Source organism: Triplophysa dalaica, chromosome 12 (genome assembly GCF_015846415.1).
Source record: "Triplophysa dalaica isolate WHDGS20190420 chromosome 12, ASM1584641v1, whole genome shotgun sequence".
NCBI classification, from domain to species: Eukaryota; Metazoa; Chordata; class Actinopteri; order Cypriniformes; family Nemacheilidae; genus Triplophysa; species Triplophysa dalaica.
In genome coordinates, this window is record NC_079553.1 from 2000434 (window position 1) to 2023674 (window position 23241).

At 38.1% G+C, this 23241-nt stretch overlaps 1 protein-coding gene across 4 annotated transcripts in view; it reads left to right on the forward strand.

Moving 5' to 3' along the window:
• adgrb1a (adhesion G protein-coupled receptor B1a) overlaps positions 1 to 23241 on the forward strand; it is a 75578-nt gene that overhangs the window by 12061 nt on the left and 40276 nt on the right. For 2 of the 4 annotated variants that reach the window (XM_056762372.1, XM_056762374.1), the window contains exon 1: positions 22591 to 22647. Coding sequence is in view for 1 of the 4 variants with exons in the window: in XM_056762376.1 (XP_056618354.1) it covers positions 8451 to 9183; positions 22489 to 22647 (892 nt within the window). In the remaining 3 variants the exon portion in view is untranslated. Of the gene's footprint in view, positions 1 to 8274; positions 9184 to 22488; positions 22648 to 23241 lie in introns of those variants that run through there. The other 2 variants (XM_056762376.1, XM_056762375.1) reach the window with 2 other exon arrangements.

Below are 23241 nucleotides of genomic sequence, written 5' to 3' on the forward strand. Positions count from 1 at the left end.
AGTTATAATATGTTAGTATGCACATGTATTTGCTTGAACATCCGATAGAATACATATAATTGTTATTTATATTTGTGTATGCATATGCTATATATATGTCTTCATAAGCAAAGTTTGATTTAAACCCTATATGCGCCTTATTCCAGCCCAATGAGTGATCAAAACTAGCTCAGCGACCCTTCAGAAAAAATCTAATATCAAAATATGCCACAATACATAAACCAAAAAAACTGAGGCAACAGTTTAAAATAAGTCTAATCCTGCTGGAAAACTACAGACTTGGCAACCCTGGCCATATCTGTTGCCATAGTCTGGAAAGAATTAAGGAAGACCAGCAAAAAATTCAAATAGATCCAACATCTGAATACTTGTGTATCTTTCCTGAGTGGCCAAAGTCATGAAACTTGAAAGAACGTGAAATGAGACCATGAGCTCCACTAATGCATTAACAAAGGCTATTATCTGCAACATTGAGGCCCGATTATCTGTGACTCTATAGCTCTGTCATTCCCTCTTAATGTAAAATATATTCCGATAAAGCAAAATCAGTGTGCAGTCCAACCATCTGACACCATAACAATTCAGACGTCTTTGTCTCGAGTGTTATAGAGTCATGATGCAATACTCTTGGTTATGCCAACTGACTGCATAATCCTCCTTTCTTCTCCACCGCAGATGTCCCCTATAGTCATTGAATGGGAACTGACTCAAGTTAACAGAGTGGGATTGTTATTGCTGTTAAAGAGCTGATGAGAGCCGTACTGTGTCCGGGTGACATTGAGGACGAACGTTGCATGCTTCTTAAACACACACAGAAGATGATGTGAGGTCATTCAGTTTCTCAGCTGCTGGACTCCAGCCCTTGACCTTGCACGCCCTCAGAGCCATCAAAGCTTTGGACTATAATCCTGATCGAGTGGATGTTTTTAATTTTTAATTAGCCAGAGTCCGTCTTTTAGGCTCTGTCCCAAATGTCATCCTCATCCTTCACGTTGCTCCTTCAAATCTACAGTTGGCTGAATGGGCTGTTGGGTAATGGTGCGCTGTGGAGTTCACATCAGTGCAGATTCCATCAGTAAATGTTGTAGGACATAACATTCATGCATTTGGCACTTTTTTATCCAAAGCAAATAACATTGAGTTATTAATATATCTACCAATATGTGTGTTCTCTGGGATTGAACCCATGAGCTTTTGCGTTGTTAATCCAATGCTCTACCAGTTGATCTACATTAAAGTAGATGTAATTTATGTCTGCATCTGGTGTGCCACTTCGGCTAGAATCTTAGAGAGACTGAACCTCAGTGAGCACAAATGTTAGGGGTTCGAATCCCAAGAATGCACATGCTAATTCAACATATACCCTGAATGCACCTTAAAGGAACACTACACTTTGTTTGGAAATATGCTCATTCTCCAGCTCCCCCAAAGTTGAGTTTTACTGTTTTGAAATCTATTCAGCCGATCTCCGGGTCTGGCGAAAGCATTTTAGAATAGCTTAGCATAGATCATTGAATCCAATTAGACCAGTAGCATCGCGTTCAAAAATGGTTTTGTTTTCCTTAAAAAAAGTGTGACCATACATCTTGGCTCATTGCCGTTCTATTACCTTGTGCGGCTATAGACGTGGTGTCTGGCTCATTTGCAATGTGCGTGATATAGCTTGATTGGATTTGATATTCAGTACAATTCCCCCTCATATGTATCTGATTATGTTCAGGCACAAAGCACTCATTATCTGTGGGATTGATTCTGATGGAAAGAAAAGAGGACGGTCTCCACACCATCTGCAACAGCCCCACTGTGAGATGTGAGAATTATGAGCGATTAGCCATTTCATCACCCGAACTCTCCCCAACACTCCCTGCATGGTAAAATGAGCACAGAGACACTCACACACACACAGAACCCAGTGTTTTTCCCAGCCACGCTTGATTCATTTTGTCACCCTTCTTCAGGAATTAAAGGGCCCCTTTTAAGCTACCCGAGTTTCGGATTGTAAATGTTTTTGACAGACCACCACAACAATGAATCTGTTTATCATTACCAGCCCATAAAAGTGTTTGTAAAGCCACTTTTGTAATTTTCTTTGTTTGGTGGTGCTATAATCCGAGTTACAGATGTTGTAAATTCTGCAGGCATGAAACCCAATTAGAGGCGTATTCAGCGCCGCATCCTTTCCAAGCCCTTGCTTGGGTGTCATGTGTGGAAGATAATTACTTTCTTTCAGCTGAGGAGATGAAGCCATTGGGAATTTTCTGGACGGTTGGACAAAACCGACCCAGATGTGGGAGCTAGATAAGAGGGTAAATTATTTATTTATGAACTGTTGGCTCACACATGTAATCAATCGAGGAAGATAATGAAAGGGCTGGCCCGCCGAATCTGCGTATGTTAGCCGGCAATGAAAAGAGCTGAAAATAGATTCATTAGAGACTCATTCGACAGAAATCGTGGACAAATCGCAATCGTCTGCTTGCAAAATTTCGGCTGGATTTACAGCAGGTGCATATGCACAGAAATGTGTTCTACTCCTCGTAATGTTGTCTTAATGGGAGTGTTAGAAATGAGAGAATGCACTCGCAAAGATCTGTGTGTTTATTTTCTAGATCCATTGTCTTTTTGAAGGTTTTTGCTTGAATTTTGTGTCAGAAAAAGGAGTAGAGAGAATAAGATGAAGAGAATCAAAAGGAGGCAATAAATGAAATGAGAAAAAGGAACAAAAAAATATGAAAAAAGGGAATGAAAGTGAGACTAAGAGAAAGAAAGGAGATAATAAAAGAGGAGAGAATGAGAGCAGAGAGTGAGGAGAAAGAAAGAATGAAAGAAAGAATGAAAGAGAAAGAACAAACAAAGGAACGAAAGAGAAAGACAACCCAACGAAAGAGAAAGACAGAGATTGAGGAGAGAAAGAAAGAAGGAAGGAAAGGACGGACGGACGGACGGACGGACGAAAGAAAGAAAGAAAGAAAGAACAAACGAATGAACAAACAAACTAAAGAAAGAGAACGAAAGAACAAAAGAAACATTGGTTTCAACTTTAAGGACATTGACCTTCTTCACACTGACATGTCCATTAATCTTCATTCTGCTGTCTTGTGTAAGTGGTATGTGTCTCTCTTCTCTTCAGCTTTATTCGTTTCTTCAGACAGTTAGACGCCTAATTGAAATTAGCGTCAGGTAAGCGCTAGTCTGTGGCAGGGATGACAGGGAAAACAAACAGAGCTGAAGCAGGCGTGCCAGGGGAAAGAGAGCATGCAGACGCAGCCTGTTAGATCATCACACAAACAGATGTTCACTTCCCTTTCTTCCCCCCATCATTTGTCCTCCTAACATTCACTCTGTCCCATACATGTCTGTCTTCTGCTTCCCTTCGTGTCAATATTTCATCTCCGTGTCCCTCTCTGAACATCTGTTTCTGAAAATGCTGCGATTGAAACAGGCGAATTGTAAATTCCAGTAAAGCATCTTTGGTTATCCATAAGAATCTCTGCTGTATTCAGGCCTTGACTGTGATTAAATGCAACGCCACATCAAAGTCGCCTTCATAGTGTTATTTGCGACAAAAATGTTGGTTCACAGTGAGACATCACACTTTGACAGTCAGTCAGAAGGTATTTTATGTCAAGTGTGATGTTTGGACCAGTGAGAGTTGAAAAGAAGAGCTTTTGAAAATGTACGAAAAAAAGGGAAACACACCGAAGGTTGAAAGGATGGGTTTGAATGGACCCTGTGGCTGAAGTGGTCCGAGCTCAATAAACGACAGGAAACTTTAATACATTAATGCCTTGAAATACTGCCCAAATCGGTGGAGTATGACATTTGGGGTTTAATATTGACTGTTTTAGAGGTGTAAATGTCTGACTTTGATCCACTTTTCTTACAGTAGAATTCTGGGTTCGTTTGGTAAATCCCAGTCAAGCTTGAAGAGATGTTGAGTAGGATTGTAGGAAAAATGACATTGAGGGCGTTAACGTGCACAGTCTTACTCCGATTATGCTTAATAAGCTGATGTGTGATTTTCTTTTATCAGGGAATGGTCATAAACGGCTTGAGCAAAAAACGATCGGCAGAGGTGTTCGTTTTTTGCCCATCACTCCGATATCGCGCTGCATTTAAACGCCTTTACCGGTTTTCTCTCAGTTTTGTTTATGTGCGCATGTCTGAAAGCGCAGTGGTAAAAGTCCCAAACGGAAGTAATAATAACATATAAAAGTCCTCTCTCGAAACATGCAGTTGATGTAGAAACTCAAAATGAAGAACTATTGTTGCATACGCAGGTACTGCAGACAGGAGAAGAGATATTAAAATACAGCTTCTGACCTGTTCCCATTTTTTATGACTAAACAGACTATCAACGATGACATCACTGCACGCGAGAAACCCAGCAAGTCTCAAACTTCCATGTAAACGCGGTTTTCTGCGTAGCCGCTTTATTACTATGGAAGTGAACACTTGACAACAAGTTTCTTTTTAAGCAGATTTTTGATAGATTTCTGTTTATTTTGTGCATGTAAACGCACTAATTGTTAATCAAAAATGCCCCAGAACTGTTTACTTTCTTCATTTACATTCTTCAAAATATCTGCTTTTGTGTTCAACAGAACAGAAAAAAATGATAAATAAAATGTTCCTACAATGATATTCAATGGTGGCCTAGAACTGTTTGGTTACAGGCATTCTTCCAAATATCTTAAGTATATAACATTTATAGACATTTATAGAGAGGTCGACTTGAGTGAGAGTGCAAGATGACTGAATTTACTTTTTGGGCGACCTGTTCCTTTAAGGCATTATTGCAAGATAGCATTGTCCTTTTTGTCGGCTATCTCTTTGTAACCTCCCAAATGTAACTTTACCATCTGGATAAAAATCTTTCTATCTGTTATTGCTGTAGGCAAGACGATGAAAGTAACCGTTAAAATTAAAAACTGTGAGCGGCTCAACAGGACTTTCTGAGAACAAGCACACCTCCATCTGGCATTAACTGTTTGCTGATGTAAGATGCTTAACTCGCCCGCGTTTGCCTGGTAGGAACAGAAGCAGGTTATAAGTTGATGAAAGAAGGCCGAGCACAGTAAACACATTCATCACCACGGACAGATAATTATCTCTTTAATTCCACAACCGTGCGAGGTCTAGCTCTTGCTGTCGTAGATGCTGAAGAGCGAATAGAGGAGAAAGAGGTTCGTCTTTAAAGAAGCAGCCATCCTTGATATCTTCTGTTTCTTCTAATAACCTTGTTGGCTTGTAGATCTTTCATTTCATAGGCATGAGAATGAAATAATGTGCGGAGCCAGGAGATGGATGCGATAGACAATCTTGTCTTCTCACATTTCTTTCTTTTTTACCTTCACGCCTATTTGTCTTCTAAGTTTGTTCGGTGTATTTGTCTTCCACAGCGATTTTTTGCCTTTGTTAAAGCGTGCAGCATTTTGAGAGACATTATTATATTATCATTAGCAAATGAATGTGAAAATCAGGCACCATCACGGCACCCCATATCTGGTTATAATCCCGCCACGAGAACGCAGCTACAACAGTCAACTTGTTCCTCACTCTTGCTCTCTCTCTAATCCACACATCCGAGCAGAAGGCCGAACAACCGAGAAGAAGCCTTTTCTTTCCGCTTCAGCAATTTTTCCAGCATGTTCAGAAAGAGAGGCCGCTAACAGCATCTTAGCATCACCCCGTGTTTCCATGATGCCCCGACGGCTCCGATAGACCCTGTCACACCCCGCGAGCACACGTGAGACTGACAGCTCAGGAAATGCTTTGGAGTGCGAATGCCAATGACTCAAAGTGAAAATCGATTGGGCCGTTCTGTGTTCTACTTACCTCCTCTAGTGCATTATTTTAGCCGAAATGTGGGTTTTGGCGGCTCTTCTTTTCTCCCGGACTGACGCGGTGTGTGGAAGCGAGGGCTCAATTAACTGAATAGCAATTTTCTGCGTGTCACTGCTGAACCACTGCCGATCGATAAACACGACATGTCGGTAATGAGCTGGCCAGTGTGTGACACTCGAAGCCCCGGTGCATGCTGGGATAGCAGATTCCTCAGGGCAGGAGAGAATAGATGAGCGCAGGACAAAGAGAGCTTCCCCTCGGCTGTATGGTCATCATCGCCGCATCAGTAGAGTTGTTTGATAGGGAGTCGCTGAGGAGGTTCTGCCTTGACTACGTCTCGGTTAACATCAAGGCTGAGCTAAACCAAAGGATTAGATGATTACACCCTCCAGCTTCATTACGGATACAGCAGCCATGAAAAGCACTGTTTATTCTGTTCGAAACACCCACTCTTCCACTTAGACTTGTGCTGTGAGCATCTAGAACACAGCTTATCTGGGACCTAGCAGATACGGTATTGTGTGTGTGTGTTTGTAAGGCAGTGTTTGAGGTCATGCTGGGATCAATTGGAGCGTTTCTATATTATCTGCCTTAGTAGAGCTCCCAGGGAACACGGCCCGTACAAAACAAGACTTTAGAGAGTGTGCGCTGTTGGCCACCTCCAGGTCTTCATAACAAAGTGTTTAATGAGACCAGTAGGTCAAGGTTTGGTTACATCTGGTTATGAGTCGTATACACAGTCGCAGAAAAAATCTGATTTCATCAGCATTTCTAGATCTGTTGTGGCCATTGAAGTCCAGTGTCTGATGAATTTCAACAAAATCAAACCTCAGGAGCGACAAAGTCATCAAACAGCAAATTGAAAGACAGACAGCATGACAAGATGGATCAATTTTGAGTTTATCGCAAAAATTGTTTAGGATTTATTTTTCTAAATACAAATACTTCTGCTGTATTGCTTAAAAGTGAATATGTAGTCTTCGTAGTATTTGTCTTCTGAACAATACAGAAAATATTTTCTGTTATTTGACCTGCTTCTACAGTAACTGCATTTATATGACTTTCTTTTGCAGAACACAAAAGAAGAAATAAAAAATGGCGTCTTTACACTAAGTGTAAATAGCAGTAGGTTCTGTTTACACTAAGTGAATATAGCAGCATTTCTAAATGTAAATTTCTGTACACTAACCGAAAGTAGCTGTATTTTCTTTGGATAAAGTAGAAATAGAAGTTAGATGCTAATACACTTATAAATAGGGGCAGATAACGTTACTATTTGCAAGCATTATATTTCTAAAAATGATGCCAATTTATTGAGATATTCAAGCCCTACACCTATATATATATATTGTAGATAAGTGTCAAATACAATAAAAAATAAAGACATTGATGGCTTTTGTCTTTCAAAAAGTGTTGGCCATTGAATGTGGCAAGTGTCCAACATTTGTATAATTTTATTTATACTACAAAACAAACCAAAGCTACAGTATAATCCCTTAAAGGCCGTTTTAATAATAATACTGTAAAGCTGTTTTGGCAATTGACCTGTATTGTGTAAAAAAGTGACAGAATTGAATTGTTATTTTGTTAAAATCAACTCAGCAACAAACCCCGCTGCTCTCAACTACTCACACCTAGGTTTCAAAAAGTAAATAACTTATAAATATCACTTTATGTAAAGCTTCCCTCATTTATTCCCAGAATCCTCTGGTATTCGTGTCTATTAATAAACAGCTTTTTGGTCTTGGTTGTTCTTATTTTTTGCGTACTGAATGCAAGTAAAAAAGCTATCGGCATTAGTTAAGGATGATTAACCTAGAATAGAATCTGCGTAGTATCTTCCCGTATAGTATCTGGCTCTTTGGGTGATCCCGCTGCCAGGGTGCGTACTTTGTAGAGTGACTAATAGCACATGGAACCATTGCGATTACATCAGAATAGTCTCCGAGATGTCTGTCTGCAGCCCGCTCATGTGACCTCACATATTTCTTGTCGTTAAGTGCTGAAAAACTACACGAGACTTTGAATTGTCAACGAAGAGAATGACGCTCAGGCCCGTTCGAGAGCCGCTTTTAGCCTAATGATTCGTCGAGGAAAGGGCTATTGATCATTTTGGCGTGAAGCAAATGCACTGGAAATAATGAATGACAGCAGGTGTTCATATTTTTGTAATTGATTGGCCCATAATTGGACAAATTATTGAGCTCGCTGATGAAATGCAAGATTGAGGGTGACGTTTTGTAGAATGTGACTGCGTTACAGGGAGTTGTTTCTCGGTGTGAGGCACAGGTGCGGCACTTTTCAGTCAATGTGATCCAGCAATGTAATTTCTGCATGCCAAAGTCAGTCATCTTGCCATCTATACTCTCCAGAAGTATATTATTTCCAGCTGGCTAATGCTATTTTTTCCGTCTTTTATTCCTGCAGATCTCTCTGTGGCTGTATGACGTCACGGGCAGCAAAACGGATCAATGAGCCAAAGTTCCTTCTCGGCCCAGATGGTTCTGCAAACATCCGAGAACATCACCCTGTCAACCAGAGATTCACAAGATAACTGGTCAAAAGTTTGATATCTTCAGCCTCTTTTTTTTTGAACACCATTTATGTCGTATTCAGCCATGATATCAAAATTCTTACGGAATTGTCCGTCGTTGGTCCTGCTGTTGCCTCTTCTCCAACTTCTACGGCTGGATGTGCTCAACGCTGCCCCCTCCGGCCCGGAGTCTGACATATGCTCCACCCTAGTCAAGAGCCGTTTCTTTGGCTTTTTTCTCTCGTCTACTGTATTTTCCAGCACACCTTGCTCCTGGACCCTGCAGAACCCCGACCCACGGCGCTACACGATCTTCATCAAGATCTCAAAGCCTACCAGAGACTGCGTTCCCCGGCAGCATCGGACCTTTCAGTTCGACTCCTTCTTGGAGACGACACGAACCTTCCTTGGGATGGAGAGCTTCGACGAGGTGGTAAAGCTGTGTGATGCCTCCACCCATGTTGCCTTCTTGGAGGCAGGGAAACAGTTCCTGCAGATCCGGAAAGGGCTGCCCAGAGCGGGCGCTGGGTCTAGGAACGGGGACGGGGAATTTAAGGTGGAGTATCTTGTGGTTGGGAAGCGGAACCCCAGCATGGCTGCCTGTCAAATGCTGTGCCAGTGGCTGGAGGATTGCCTCACTTACAGTACCTCCAACCGGCCATGTGGTATCATGCAGACGCCATGCCAGTGCTGGGACCAGCCCCCTCCTGACAAAGAAACCATTGGATGCTATCGAGATGGAATCTATATGGAGAACTGCAGCCCTGTTGTGAAAGAGGGAACTACTCATGGAGACTCAAGTGGTAAGCTGACATTTTATGTTTAGTTGAAATCAGTATGGTTCAATGGTTAATGTTGTTGTGTCGATGTGTTTTTATCTTTTCTCTAGAAGTTGATTGTTGTTGGATTTTATTGGTATTTCATTGGTGGTAAAAGCAGAGAAATTTCAGTTTCAGTTTTACCGGCCGATACATTTTTTATATTTTGTTAGTTTTTGTACACAAAATCCAAGTATGTCCAGTTTAATTATGCAATGTGATTAACTCTTTCCCTAGTAATGATTTTTACTTTTCATGTTTTCACTGTTACGCAGTAGGTGATGCTGTTATGCATCTTGTTTTGGAAGAGATAAGAAGACACTTATCAAGATTGAATAATATGGGGGTTTGTCTGATTTTAATATCTGATTTGAAATATTTTTCGTTTTCACATATTCATAGAAGAAAATATTTTGGGAACCGTTTAAGTTTTGTGAAATTGATCAAAAATGCTTGCGCCGGCTGGCAACTTTATAAAAACATACTGGTAGGGAAAGCGTTCAAATTCAGTCATCATTTACTCACCATCATGTCATTTCGAACCTGAATGAATTTCTTTCTTCTACAAAAGAAGATATTTTAAAAATGTTGCTGACCGAACAGCGATGGCAGCCATTTACTTGCATTGGTTTTGTGTCCATACAATAGAAGTCAATGGATGCCACTGCTGTTCAGTTATTAACATTCTTCAAAATATCTTCTTTTGTGTTCTGCGGAAAAAAGAAAGTCATACAGGTTTGAAATGACATAAGGGTGAGTATATGGTATCCCTTAAATGTTGTACTATATAAGTCATAAACATACATTTAAAGAGAAAGTTTGCCCAAAAATGTATATTCTGACAACATTTACTTAAGCTCTTGTCATTTCGAACCTGTATGACTTTCTTTGTTATTATGAACACAGTGAAAAATATTTGAAAAAATGCTTGTAACCAAACAGTTCTTGGCCGCCATTTACTATTTCCAAAAATATATCTCTGTGTTCATCAGAACACAGAAATTAATACAGATCTGGAGGAACTTGAGGGTGAGTATATGACGAGAGAATTTTCCTTTTTGGGTGAACTGCTGCTTTAAAATAAATATATTAAATATATATATTATCAATAATGCTAGAACCACACCATATGTGTTTTTAAATTCAGAACTTTTTTTCATAAATTTCCAAATGAATTTGTTGATTCAGTGTATGTGCTGACAAGACGCATCTCAATACACTTTCCTTGGCATGCACAGGTTCCAACCAAATCAAGTAAATATCATTGTGCATTTTTGAACAATTTCAGACAGTCACAAGATCCGCTATTAATGTTGATTACGCGGCATAAATATCAAATTGGTTTACCTCTACTCGTCCAATTTAGCAGCAAAGCTATAAACTCCTGTCAAAGCTGAGGAGTTCACATAGATCAGGCTGAGGTTAAAACAGAAAAGAGGGAAAAGAGACAGGTTTTAGGTTTCAGCTGATGTGTCCTAGCTGGGTGACCTTGGTTTGTTGGCGCCGTGTGTGTTCCTGCGAGGGTTCAGATGGGGATATCGGATCGGCCCGTGGGAGACTTGATGCAGCGGACATGCTCTGAGAGGGACACAGGATAGCTCCGCGCTGGCCTTGGGAATCGATTATTAGAACGGGAATGGGGCCGGTTACTGAGTTCAGAGCTATGATGTGATGTTATGTCAAAGATTGAATGTAGCACAGAAACTCGAACCTCTAGAAGAGGGTGCAGCCATGGGATTGGAAGATCAGTCAACCAATCGCGCCGCGTGACCTTTCAGTAGATCTTCTGCTCTTTCTTTTTATTGCCTGTGGAATCTCCACAGTATCCGATACGCTCTAAAGAAAAAAGTGCAGGATTGTGATTGTTATGAAGTAGAAGCTTGTGATAAAAAGTGAGAAAAGCAGGTCACATAAATAGATGGATGGAGGGTGGGATAAGGCCTGGACGCTTTATAAATTGATGGTGAGCTTGGGAGGCGAGCCTGGCAGGTCCAGCTGAGCTATCAGATGTATTAGTGGCTAGGGTCAGATGGCAAATAAAAGATGACTTTTGAAAGACGGGCTGTGCATCATTACATTGTCGCTCTCTGGGACCTATCAGTCTGTGGACAGTATTAATGGCAGACTTACCACTGTACAGTTCGTGCGGCCTGATTTGTGTGCCTCTCTCAAAAGCCCAGGAGGAAAATACTAGGGAGGGTAAAAACGCTTGAAAAGATGAGTGTGTGTTCCATCTTAAAAGCTAAAGGCGCGTCTATTGTGCCAGCGTGACCCATTGCTCAGAGGCAAGGCATCATGGGAGATGAGCGGATTCATCACTCGCAGCTCAGAGCAGTGACAGATTACAGACTGGATTTGAGAGACGGAGTGGAAGAAGACAGAAAAGAGAAAGTGGGAATGAAAGTGTGACATGAGAAAGCAAAAATATTTCTGTTAGAAAGAAAATTCAGGTTGTAGCTTTGTTTTGAAAGATTTTAGCGAGTTTTTAGATGTTCTAGGATGATCTAGCTAGCATCACTTAATAGCCCCCGTATTAATATTGTATTAATATTGGAGTAAAAATTACATATATTGTCATACATAAATATTAAACTCAAATATTGAAATATTTTCTAATAAACTGTATTTATATAAAAATATGTTTGTATTTTATTATGTAAATATAATTTCCATAAATTAAAAATATGTGCTTACACTTTTCAATATACGAAAAGCGGCAATTTCTTATGTTTTCTCAATATATTTTAACACATATGACTGCATTATTTAATAATTTAATATACTTTCAATAAATATTTAGTCAAATTTGTGAACCTCCCTGTGAAAACACAGCCATTGGCTATTTGTGCTTTACTGTTTTCTGCATAATTGAAAATCATCCAAAATTGTGTGAAAATGTAACCTTCACATCTTTAATATTGACTGAGATGGCATGTCAAAGATTGAAATTAGTAGTTGAAATCGAACTTTTATGCTCATTGTCTCAGATTATGAGAACAAAACACCGCTATCAAGGAATTTAGATTGACGTCCCCCACAGACCGCCCCCCTTTCGTCTTCAGACAAAAGAACAAGGTTTAAGAAAATTAAGTTTATTTTCATATCTCTCTTTTGTGCACATGCGGCCAGTGATCATTTTCATGCGAAGCAGTTTCAATCTAGACGGCTGAAAGAGGTTGTGCGGGCATTAGCCTAATCAGTCCTTGCATGTGGGGGTGTGCATTATGTGCATGTTTGGCCACTAGGGGCGTACTTTTATTTTGCATTCGGCTTAGAAAACTGCTCCCACTGCTCGGAGAAGGATAAGCACAGTCCTTATCTCTGTTGGGCGGATGGTCTCTCTCTTTCTCTCTCAGTCGCTCTCTCTGTTATATTCTGTCTTGCTCGCTCTGTCTCCAAATGTTGCCAGTGCTCCTCCACAGCACTCTGGTGCTCATGAAATATTCATGTTTTAATTAAGCAGTTTTACTGTCTCTTTGCGCGATGATAAAATATGCCTCAGGTCAGGTGGGTGTTTGGGTGTGTACGTGTGTTGTAAGTATGTATTTTAGCCGGAAGACTAGGACTAGTATTTTGTAAACGCACGTAGGGGAGAGGAACAAAGAAATGTGTCAGACATCTGTTTTGCTGAAGGGGTTTAGCGTTATTTTATGCACACTTTCATCGGGGGATTTTCAAAAGGATTTGTTCAGGAGGATGTTGCATTTGTTGTTTGGTAAAATTTCAGATTTTTATTGTTACGTTTCTGACTGAAGACGTCTCAACTCATCTCAGACTCTCATTAATATCTGTAACACTGCCTTGTTTTTGTCAAAGTTGTAATTTTGTTTTATTGGTCTAGACCTGCAGAAAAAACACCTTGACGAAAAATAACTGTAATGAGTATCTGAATCACCATTTAGAGTAATGGCAATTACAAAGAAACTCAAACAAACAATATCAGGACCAGTGTTGGGCAAGTTACATATTCAATAGTGAAACATATTACAAATTACTCTCTCCAAAAATTATTTCATTACTTATTTCTGATCACTTAAGTTTCTATATCATATATCAACCTTGACTCGTTCAGTGATTCAACGTCAGACATGAAATGGCTCTTTTAATTCATTCAAATAATTAATATTAAACTACATGCAGTCATATTATTGACTGACCAAAGTATAACAAATGTGAGAATTTGCATATTTTAGGTTAGACTTTGAATTATGATGTCAATTCCACTATAGGCCCTTTTCACATGACGACGCATCTTCCATTCTGACAGGAAGCAGTGTAGCATTACTTCCCTTTAGCGCCTCAGAATGGACTTTACCAAGTCCCTTGACAGCTGCCACAAATACGGCTAGATGATGTACAACATCTTGCAGACAAATTCTCGATTACGACAAGATGAAAGCTAGATAAAGGATACAAATACTTTGTTTAACAGTACTTGTTTGATTATGATGGTAAATGTTTTGTTTTCTTTTTAAGTAGCGAAGATGCTAGGATAAGTACTTGAATACGTGATCTGTCCGTTTTTTTTCAATGTTGTTAAATTCCAGCGAAATTCCCATGAAAATAAGAGTAATCCCTTACTTTACTTTTTTCAAAGGGAATGTAATTAAATTACAATAACTGATTGCTTAGTAACTATTCACACACAACACTGATCTGGGAATGAAAATTTAGGAAATGGGACTATGAAATTACTATGGGAAAAAAATAACAATGTAAAATCATTTTTAAACGACCTGTAAAACTTTGCTGTAATTTTGAGGCAGTTTTGCCAGTAACTTACTGTAGATTTGATTACTCCTTATATTTTTCTATTAGTAATGTTTTCAATTTGAATAAACTTTACTTTAATCAGATTTAAAAACATCTGACTTTTGATATTCAAAATGAGCAAGAAGAGACTGGTCTCATTACTGGCAATAGAGTGCAAAACTTTTTTTAGTAAAAGTATTTAAAACTACTAAAAATAGAATAAATGATGATACATTTACATAACAAGTAACCAAAGATATTTAGTCTTGTTTAATGAAAATATATAATAACTAGGTAAGTTTATTTTTAAAACTAAATTGTAAATTAAACCTACAGTAAGTTACTGGCAAACCTGCTGCAAAACTACAGCAAAGTTTTACAGTGTGGGCATGTTTTGAATGTCAGGTTCACCCACAGAAGTGTGTTTACTCATTAACGCACACACACACACACACACACACAAGCATGAAGTGGTGTTTGGTCCCGGCTGAGTTTTATAAATCCCTAGAGAGCTTCTTATTAGCAAACACATGCTCCTGGTGTTAGACCTGTTGTGTTTGTGCGTGGGCATGCTGTATGTGTGTGTTTGTGTGACTATGATAAAAGCAGCAGGACATCAGTGTTTTGAGGACCTCCCCCACCCCCAGTCACATCTAACCCACAGTCTTGTCTATGAAACATAAAATCTCTTCAAAGTGACCCAGTGAAAGTGAGGGAGAGAGAATTGAGAGTGTGAGATGAATTAGATTAGGGGTTATTTGTCTGATAAAGCCCCAGACCCTTGAGAGGAGCATGCAGGAATGTCTAATGCATCCAAGCTTCGGAACATACGTGTCGCATACTAGTGGTTTCCATAGGAACGTTATCTCAGAGTGAACACTGTCAAGTCCCCAATCTACAAGCTGTTTTAATCAAGTTTACTACCATATGGGGGCTAATGGAAATACTCTCTCTCTCGTTTGTTTCCACCTATCTGACTTATTAGTTTAGCCATTGCTGGAGTTAACAGGCTACAGCCGCCCTTCATCAACTTTTCCAGTATTCACACACAAGTGTTGACACTTTCAAAGTCAGTCATAAATTTTACATTTTTTCCCCCAAATATTCTTCAGATAAAAAAAATAGAAACCATTACAGAATTTCTATTGGTTTCCATAAAAATACTATTAGCAACCATTAGCTTTTCCATTAGAACCATTACAAAATCATTTTTTGTAGAGTGTTTGGGCATTATTTCAGTAGGATATAACATCCCATCAATAAAATCCATAACATACCAGTAGAACCATAACAGTTTCCATCAAAGCCAGTACAAATCCCTTCAAAACCATTATAACATATTTAATGTTTTCTTTAGTTTTTTATTCAGCAGGGAATCGAACCCTGCTCAAAACACAATAGAAAATGTAATGGATTTAATGGTTAAAATAGGAATTGTACTGGTTTTAATGGAAACTGTAATGGTGTCTACTGGTATGTTATCTGTAGATTATTCCTATAGAAAGAATGCCCAAAACACACCACAAAAAGGAATTTCTTAATGGTTTTAATGGAAAAAGATAATGTTTCATAATGGTATGGAGACCCTTGGTCTTTATTTGTATTCACCCTCATGTCTTTAAAACTGTATATGATTCTTTCTTCTGTGGAACACAATGGTTTGTGTTCAGACAAATAGAAGTCAATGGGGGACAGTGTTGTCTAATTACAATCTTTGGTAACACTTTCCTTGAAGCATGTATGTAAAATGCATTATAAAGAGTTATTAAAGGGTAAGATGCATTATACTTCTTCATAATGTGTTTTTTAATGAGTTATATGTAGCTGTAAAGTAATATAACCAATTTAAAATGTGTGTTACATTAAATGGCTGAGTGTTATAATGTATTAATTGTAATAACAATTATTTATAAGACATTAAAACACATTAAAAGGTGCATCACAATGCTTTAAAAATACTTTTATGATGCATTTTACTTATATAACCAAACTTTCGTCAAAATATCTTCTATTGTGTTCTACAGAAGAAAAAAGTCATAGAGGTTTATAATGTCATGAAGGTAAGTTTTCTTTTTTGGGTGAATGTATGAGTAGGTTTAATGTGGGTTTAATGCTTAAAACAAGAAATAATTGATGAGACATGTTTGTTTATTTGAAAAGCAATACTGATATTTGGGTTACTTAAGTGTCTGTTTTGCATTTGCCATGTTTGGTGGGTCAATCTTAAAATCGGGTGGGCCAATTTATAGTGGGACGCCTTAACATTTATGGTGGGATTGTTTTGTACATTTTAAGGTTATTTCCCCGCTAATGGCATGTGATGATCGAATAGTCACATGCTGTTCTGGAAAGTTTAGCCGCAGTGTGATGACCCATAAGTTGTCAATATTCGACCCATGCAGTGAAGGCGAGAGTGTGTTCATATGTATATTTGTGTGTGCCTTTCTGTGTCCACTTGTACGCCCACGTCCTCTCGCTCGTATGAGCAGATGTTTCTCTGCCCAAGATTGATGTGCAAAGGGGAAAATAAGAAAAGCTTATTTTTCCATTCATCTGTAGGACCGTGAAAAGTGTGAGGCCCATCTGATCCTTTTAGCGAAGGTGTTTTGATTCACGCTCTATTTTTTTCCCCCCTTTTGTTCCTGTTGAGGAGAGGCATCCATCTTCGGAATTGAAACGTCGACTCGCCTGACCCGCACCTGCAACCAAAGAACGTTCAAGCAAACCCCTATTCATATCCCTGTCGTACTTCTGATCTGTTTATCTTCATGCTCATCAGTGAAATGTCTGGACTCTGAGCTCCTCACCTAATACGGGTCGTGTTCTGCCAGCAAGCGCTCGCTGCTTTCGTGCTTGCGTGATGATTGAAATGCAGTGAAATGAAGTGGTTTGTTCAGGATCCTCACAGATCTGGTGCCGCAGTAACTAAGTTCCTGTTGTTCGAGCCTAAGTGATCCGAAACAGAATTGTACGCTTCGTTTAATTAATTGCTTATTATTGAGCCAATGAAAGTGAATGATTGATCACTTGTCTCGTGAAAAGTAACGGCAGAATGAATGGCTTATTTTTCAAAACGATGCTTTACTGAACGTACATAAATATAGTAAATAACAGTGGCGGGTTTTTTCAGAAGAGTTTCTGTGTTTCTTTTGTAGAATACATTGTAGTGCATTATTTATCACAAGTCCTTGTGTGTATTTAAAGCAAACTCACAGAAAATGTGAAAACGACAATAATTGAATGTGAAATCCTGTCTGTTTTATTGGCAGATATTTGGCCATTGTTAGACTATTGGTTTTGGGAGGTATAGATAGTATCGACGCACGCGCCTGTCCTGAAGTTAACTTCCGGTCTGTGTTTGCTTGTAATGTAACAATTTATTTTACATTTAATTTATGTTTATATTAATATTTTAGTGCATACCGAATGTATTGTATTAAATTAAAACTACTTAACAGTTACGGAGGTCTACCGTAAGTTCAGTTTGGACCACATAATGTTTAAACGTACTCTTATTTGCTGTCTAAAAGTTGTATTCTGGGTATTTCAGCTGTCAGTCATCATACTCTCAGATGTCTATAATGTCAACAAAATCGACTAGTTATGCTGTAACTAGTCAGAGCTATTGTAGTTTTGCAGTATTTTTGTTAAGCTTTGAAAACTGTTTTGGGGTCTTGTTTTTATTTAAAATTTGATCTCATAGACATGTCTTGTATTTTCAAGTTTTCCAAATATGTTGCTTTTATTCAAGCAAATTTTTTTTTTTGTTCTTGTTCTAGCTTTTGCCCATGACATTTAAGACATACTTGTCAATACACCCGGGAACCATATTTCGCAATCTAAAACTAACAAATCTCTTAATTGGAAATATTATAAATGATGATGAAATACGGGCCTAACTTTGACACCTGCATGTATTCCAGAGGGAAAACGGTCCCTCCGAAACAGCATCATTGTTAGTTACGGTTACGGTTAATGTGTTTATTGTTTTAGAGTTGGTGGCACATGAGGGAAAGATTAGATGAGGTGGTAGGGGGAGAAGACCCGAGTTGTGTTTCCTTCCCTGGAGAGAGGTTAATCAATGAGATGTGTAAGCACAGCTGTTCAAATATTTATTCCAAGCAGGATGCTTCAGAAATGCACACACGCACTGAACACTGGTTAGACTTCAGCCATCAGACGCACTGATAGAGATGGACAGAGAGAAATGGGGAGAAAGAAAAAAGTATGAGATGATGAATGACTCATTTCCTTTTGCTCAAATACTTCCCGACGCCATTTTATCTGTTTTATTTTAACATCAATAAGGAAAGATTTTTAGATATCTTAAAGGCAGATTTTCTTTACGTTTTAAATATTTTTTTTACATGTTCATTTTCTTCACTTTTTGGGTGAAATCAAATCCATCCACATATTCTCTCAAGCTTGTTTGCCAACCGTCAATGACTGGCAGTGTCCTCTGGGTGTCAGCACTTACCATCTTTAGCTTTCCATTACTGACCCACATTGTGTCTTTATGCACACAACTGATTCAAAACAAAAAAGCAATGAGAAATGAGTCAATTGTTTCAAATAATTAGATGTACTGCCAAATCTTTAAGTATAATGAAATATAGTGAAAGAGATTAAAGAGGATAAAATGCCAGGTGGTTCTTGTGACATCTCAACTGTTCCTCCTGAGACAGCAATAAGATTCAGTGGTGAGAAAAAAAAGATTTCCTTGAGGATCTAAACCTGCTTTTCAGGTTTCCTCCTGAGGATCAGACCTTGATAACTGGACTGTTTCACAATAGATATCATCGATTTCTTAAACTGCGCTCAGATTTGCCAAGATGCTCCATTTTGCAGACGAAAGAAGCGTTATGTGCTATCATCATTAATATGATTGTTCTGTAGTCTTTATTTACGATAATCATGTTCTCATTTAATCTATTTGACATTTTTCACGATTTTTAGGAGAAGTTGAGTTCCATTACATTTAATTTCATTATTCATTGAGTTTCCTTCATCAACTAAGTATCCATCTCTACAGTTTCCGCATGCGATGTTCCTCGGTCTTCTGAGAAGAAGCAAAGGCTTACTTGAAGGAACACTTCACTTTTTTTAGAAATAGTCTCCTTCTCCGGCTCCCCCGGAGTTGATAAGTTGAGATTTCCCGTTTTGGAATCTATTCAGCCAATCTCCGGGTCTGGCCATTGAACTTTTAGCATAGTTTAGCATAGATCATAAACCATTTGCATCGCGTTCAAAAATGACCAAAGAGTTTGGATATCTATCCTATTTAAAACTTGACTCTTCTGTACCTAAATCGAGTGCTAAAACAGGCGGAAAATGAAAGGTTATGATTTTCTACCCCGATATGATTAAGAACTATACTCCCATTTCGGTGTAAGAATCAAGGAAGTTTTCCTATAACAGTTTTATTTGCATGATATTTGTTAATGGGCAAAAAGATACAGTATACTCCAAAATTTCCATATTTCCAAAGGCACATACAGTAAAAAAAACTGGTGAACGCTGCGATGCAGAAAATGCGGGAACTGACAGAATAATAGAACTGAGAGCAACAGGCAAGCAGAGGACAAACATGAGGATTTAAAGATGATGTAGAGGTTCTGAATGCGCCAGCAGCTCCCGCTGAAGAAAAGCCCACTAAATTATGGAAAGCATAATAAAATGTCCTTGGGGAGACAGAAGAAACACTACATTATTCTGCACCCCTTTCTCCTTCAGCCTGTGATTACTGTGCCCAAAAAGGGTGGTACTATCCCAAATCGTTTTTCTTCGAGAGAGAATCTTATCTCCAAATTGAGTATTATTCTTCCTATCGAAATTTTATTCTCGTTTCTCAAGATTGTTTGCCCTACGAAAAGTCTTCACCTTCTCTGTACCCATTTTCAACGTTCAGAGTTTCATTTGTTTTAAATAAGTTTAACGCCATTCAGCACAGAAGTCGAGAAGGTTATTGGAGTCAGATTTGGACTACTTATGTGTCCCCCTGTGGAGCAGGGATTGGCTAAACATGCTGTTTACGCCACGTGCGATTGGTTGATGAAGCCGTGTGACTTGGCGCGTGATTGGTGGATGGGATTAATCAGAGCTGCGTGCTGAGAGCTGCCCGGTTCATTTTGCATGAGGTTGTCACTTGCTGTGCATGGAGGACATTTGATCGTGTATTCATGGCTTAGACGTACAAGATTAAAATCTGTTATGTTTTGATCAGGTGAATGTGTCTCTCGCAACATGCGGCAAAGCCAATCTCAGCCCTCCGGATAAACAATTTGCCATTAATCGCTCACGCTGCTCAAACAAATAGATATTGATTCAGCCTTTCAGCGCACGCTTGCCAACAGATCTGCACCAGCACTGCGACAAAAGACATCAGTTGTTTTTTTCTTGCCTTTATGTGGCATAATATATTAACTCGAGCTTTGCATGCAGGTTACTGTTCAGTCTAGAAGGGGTTCAGTTAATGTTGGGGTCACTCTTTGTATAGTGGGAATCTTTTAAATGATTTATAAATACATTGAAATGCTAAAACACCTCTTTGACTATGTTTATTAAACTATAAGTATTTTACAGATACATAGAACTCCTAAAGACCCTCATGACTTTGAGGAAAGGTCAGGACGTTCTTATTAAAATGAAAGGTTTAGTTAAGTTTACTTGTCTACACCCAAATAGATCAATGGAAAGTAAGGATGTTATGATTTAATACAATGCACAATAGTAGATTACCTATAGGATTATAATTTATTAGGTTTGTCACTAAAAATAGTACTTAAATTGAATTCAAGTCAAATGAATTCATTTATTTATTTATTTAAAAATAAAAATAAAAATAAAAGATTGTGTTTCACCCCAAAATGAAAATTCTGTAATCATTAAATATTCCACAAATCATTTCAAACCTGTATGACTTTCATTTTCCACAGAATATAAAAGAAGATATTTTGAAGAAAGCGCATTCACTTCTATTGTTAGGACACATATTCAATGCGGTTGAATGGGTGCGGTTAACAACACTTTTTAAGTATTTTCTTTTGTGTTCTGTGGAAGAAAGAAAGCCATACAGGTTTGAAATGAAAAGCGGTGAACCATCCCTTTTAGAATGCTAACCTTTCAGAAAAAGCTTTAAAGCAGAAAAGGGACATTTAAAAAATGTTACAAATATGTTGAAGTATGCATTTGCTGACAACCAATAGGGTTAAAAGGATGTTTTTGTGAAATATTGTGAAAATCCTGCGGCAAAGATGTACAATACAATGTGTTGTAATATATTGTGCCAAGATATATTGTTACACCTGTTAAATCATTTGTCATAACTAGTCATACAATTTCATCAACGTTTAATTTATTTAACATTTTTCAGTGTTTGAAAACCTAATACAACATTTATGAAACATATTTGCATTCATTCTTTTAGGATTTCTCCTATTCTTCTGATCTGATGTGTTTATAATTAACACCTACTGATCTACCAGGTCAATCTGGTTAGTTAATCAATACACAGTTAACTGAGCTCTACGCCTCCACCTGGTCAATATTGACCCCTCTGCATGTAATGCTACAATCTTCTTGTAAATATTGCAAAGGAGGACTTTAGACGATTCCATTTCTCCTTACAGCTCTTTATTCTTATTTTTTTTCTATTGTAAAAAAACTTAAAAAATATAATGTTATTGGCAGCTGGGGCACCGGAAAACCACGTAAAATCAACAGAAAATATCTGTTACAAAAAATATCATATTTTTTCCATATTTATGAAAAAGTTTTTAACTACAATTTTACAAAAGATTTTACCTGTTTTAACTGTAATTTTACACAATATTTTACTGTTTTTAACTGTAATTTTACACAAGATTTTACAGTTTTTAATTGTAATTTTACACAAGATTTTACCGTTTTTAACTGGAATATACAAAAAGATTGAAATATTTTTAACTGTAATTTTACAAAAGATTTTACTGTTTATAACTGTAATTTTACACAAAATTTACCGTTTATAACTGTAATTTTACAGTTTTTAACTGTAATTTTAAACAAGAATTTTTGTTTCTTCTTGAGCTTCTAAATGTTTAATTTAAGATCTAAAGACTAAAGATCCACTTACATATTGTGGAAATGTATGTAGAAGCCATAAAATCCATGCAGCACTGAGTGTAGGATTACAGACTCTCCCTCGTACAATTGATTTGTGAGTAATTAAAAGTGTCTGTAACTGGACATGGTCCAGCTTCATGTTCTATTCATGCAGATTAATACATATTTGTCAGAGCCTCTAGGATCAGACAGGCAGCGATGTCTGATATTAAACATTCATGAGCGTACAGAAGGCTGGGACTCATATCCTACTGGTATTTATGGGTCCAATCTTACATCTTAGTACCATCGTAATGGATTATGAAACCCGAACATAATTGCTTTGCAGGGATGGAAATTTAATTTGCATCTTGAATATGGATCAATAAATGGTTTATGGTTTGGAGATGAGTTCACATTTTATGTTTTAATGTTGAGTATGTGGATTCAATACAGGTGGCTGGAGTGGGTGGGGCAACTGGGCGGAGTGCAGCAGCGAATGTGGGGGCGGGGTCCAGACGCGTTCACGCACCTGTCAATCACCTCCCGAGGAGGCATATCTCTGCGAGGGCATTCTGGAGGAAGGGCGTCCCTGTAACGCACAGTCCTGCATTGGTAAGTTGTGTTCTGTGCATGTATGCATGTGACTGTTCATCTGTTCACAACCACAGACATCTTTCTTGCTTTCTCTCTTTATACTCACTTTGTGCCATAGGAAAAATGTAAGATTTCTTTATCGTCTTAATTGTTTTTCGTAGTAATTACATTATTTAGGGCTTAAATGGAGGCTTTGAATATGAACTTGTTTTCTTTGCAGTATTTGAGGTCTGAAAAAATACACAGTATCTGTTTCTTTTTTGTTATTTTGACCTGTTTCGCAGGTTTTCATTTTCTGCAAATAAATGCAAAAGAAACTTTCATATTATTTGAAAGAAGTATTTTTATTGGGTGAAAAATGATCATTTCATCTAAACACTTACATAAAGGTTTGGCACTTAAATTCATGTTTTTATTGACACTGCTTTTTCTCACTTCGAACAAGACTACCGGAAGTTGGCTTCTTAAACAGTCATTTCACTCACATATGAGTTTCAGAAGACATTTTATAAAACCAAATTATGTGCTTGCCAGATTCTTTGTTATACAGTAGCTCTCTGTTTACTGTATGTCGACGATAATCTCACAATTTTATGAAAAGCGTAAATGTAC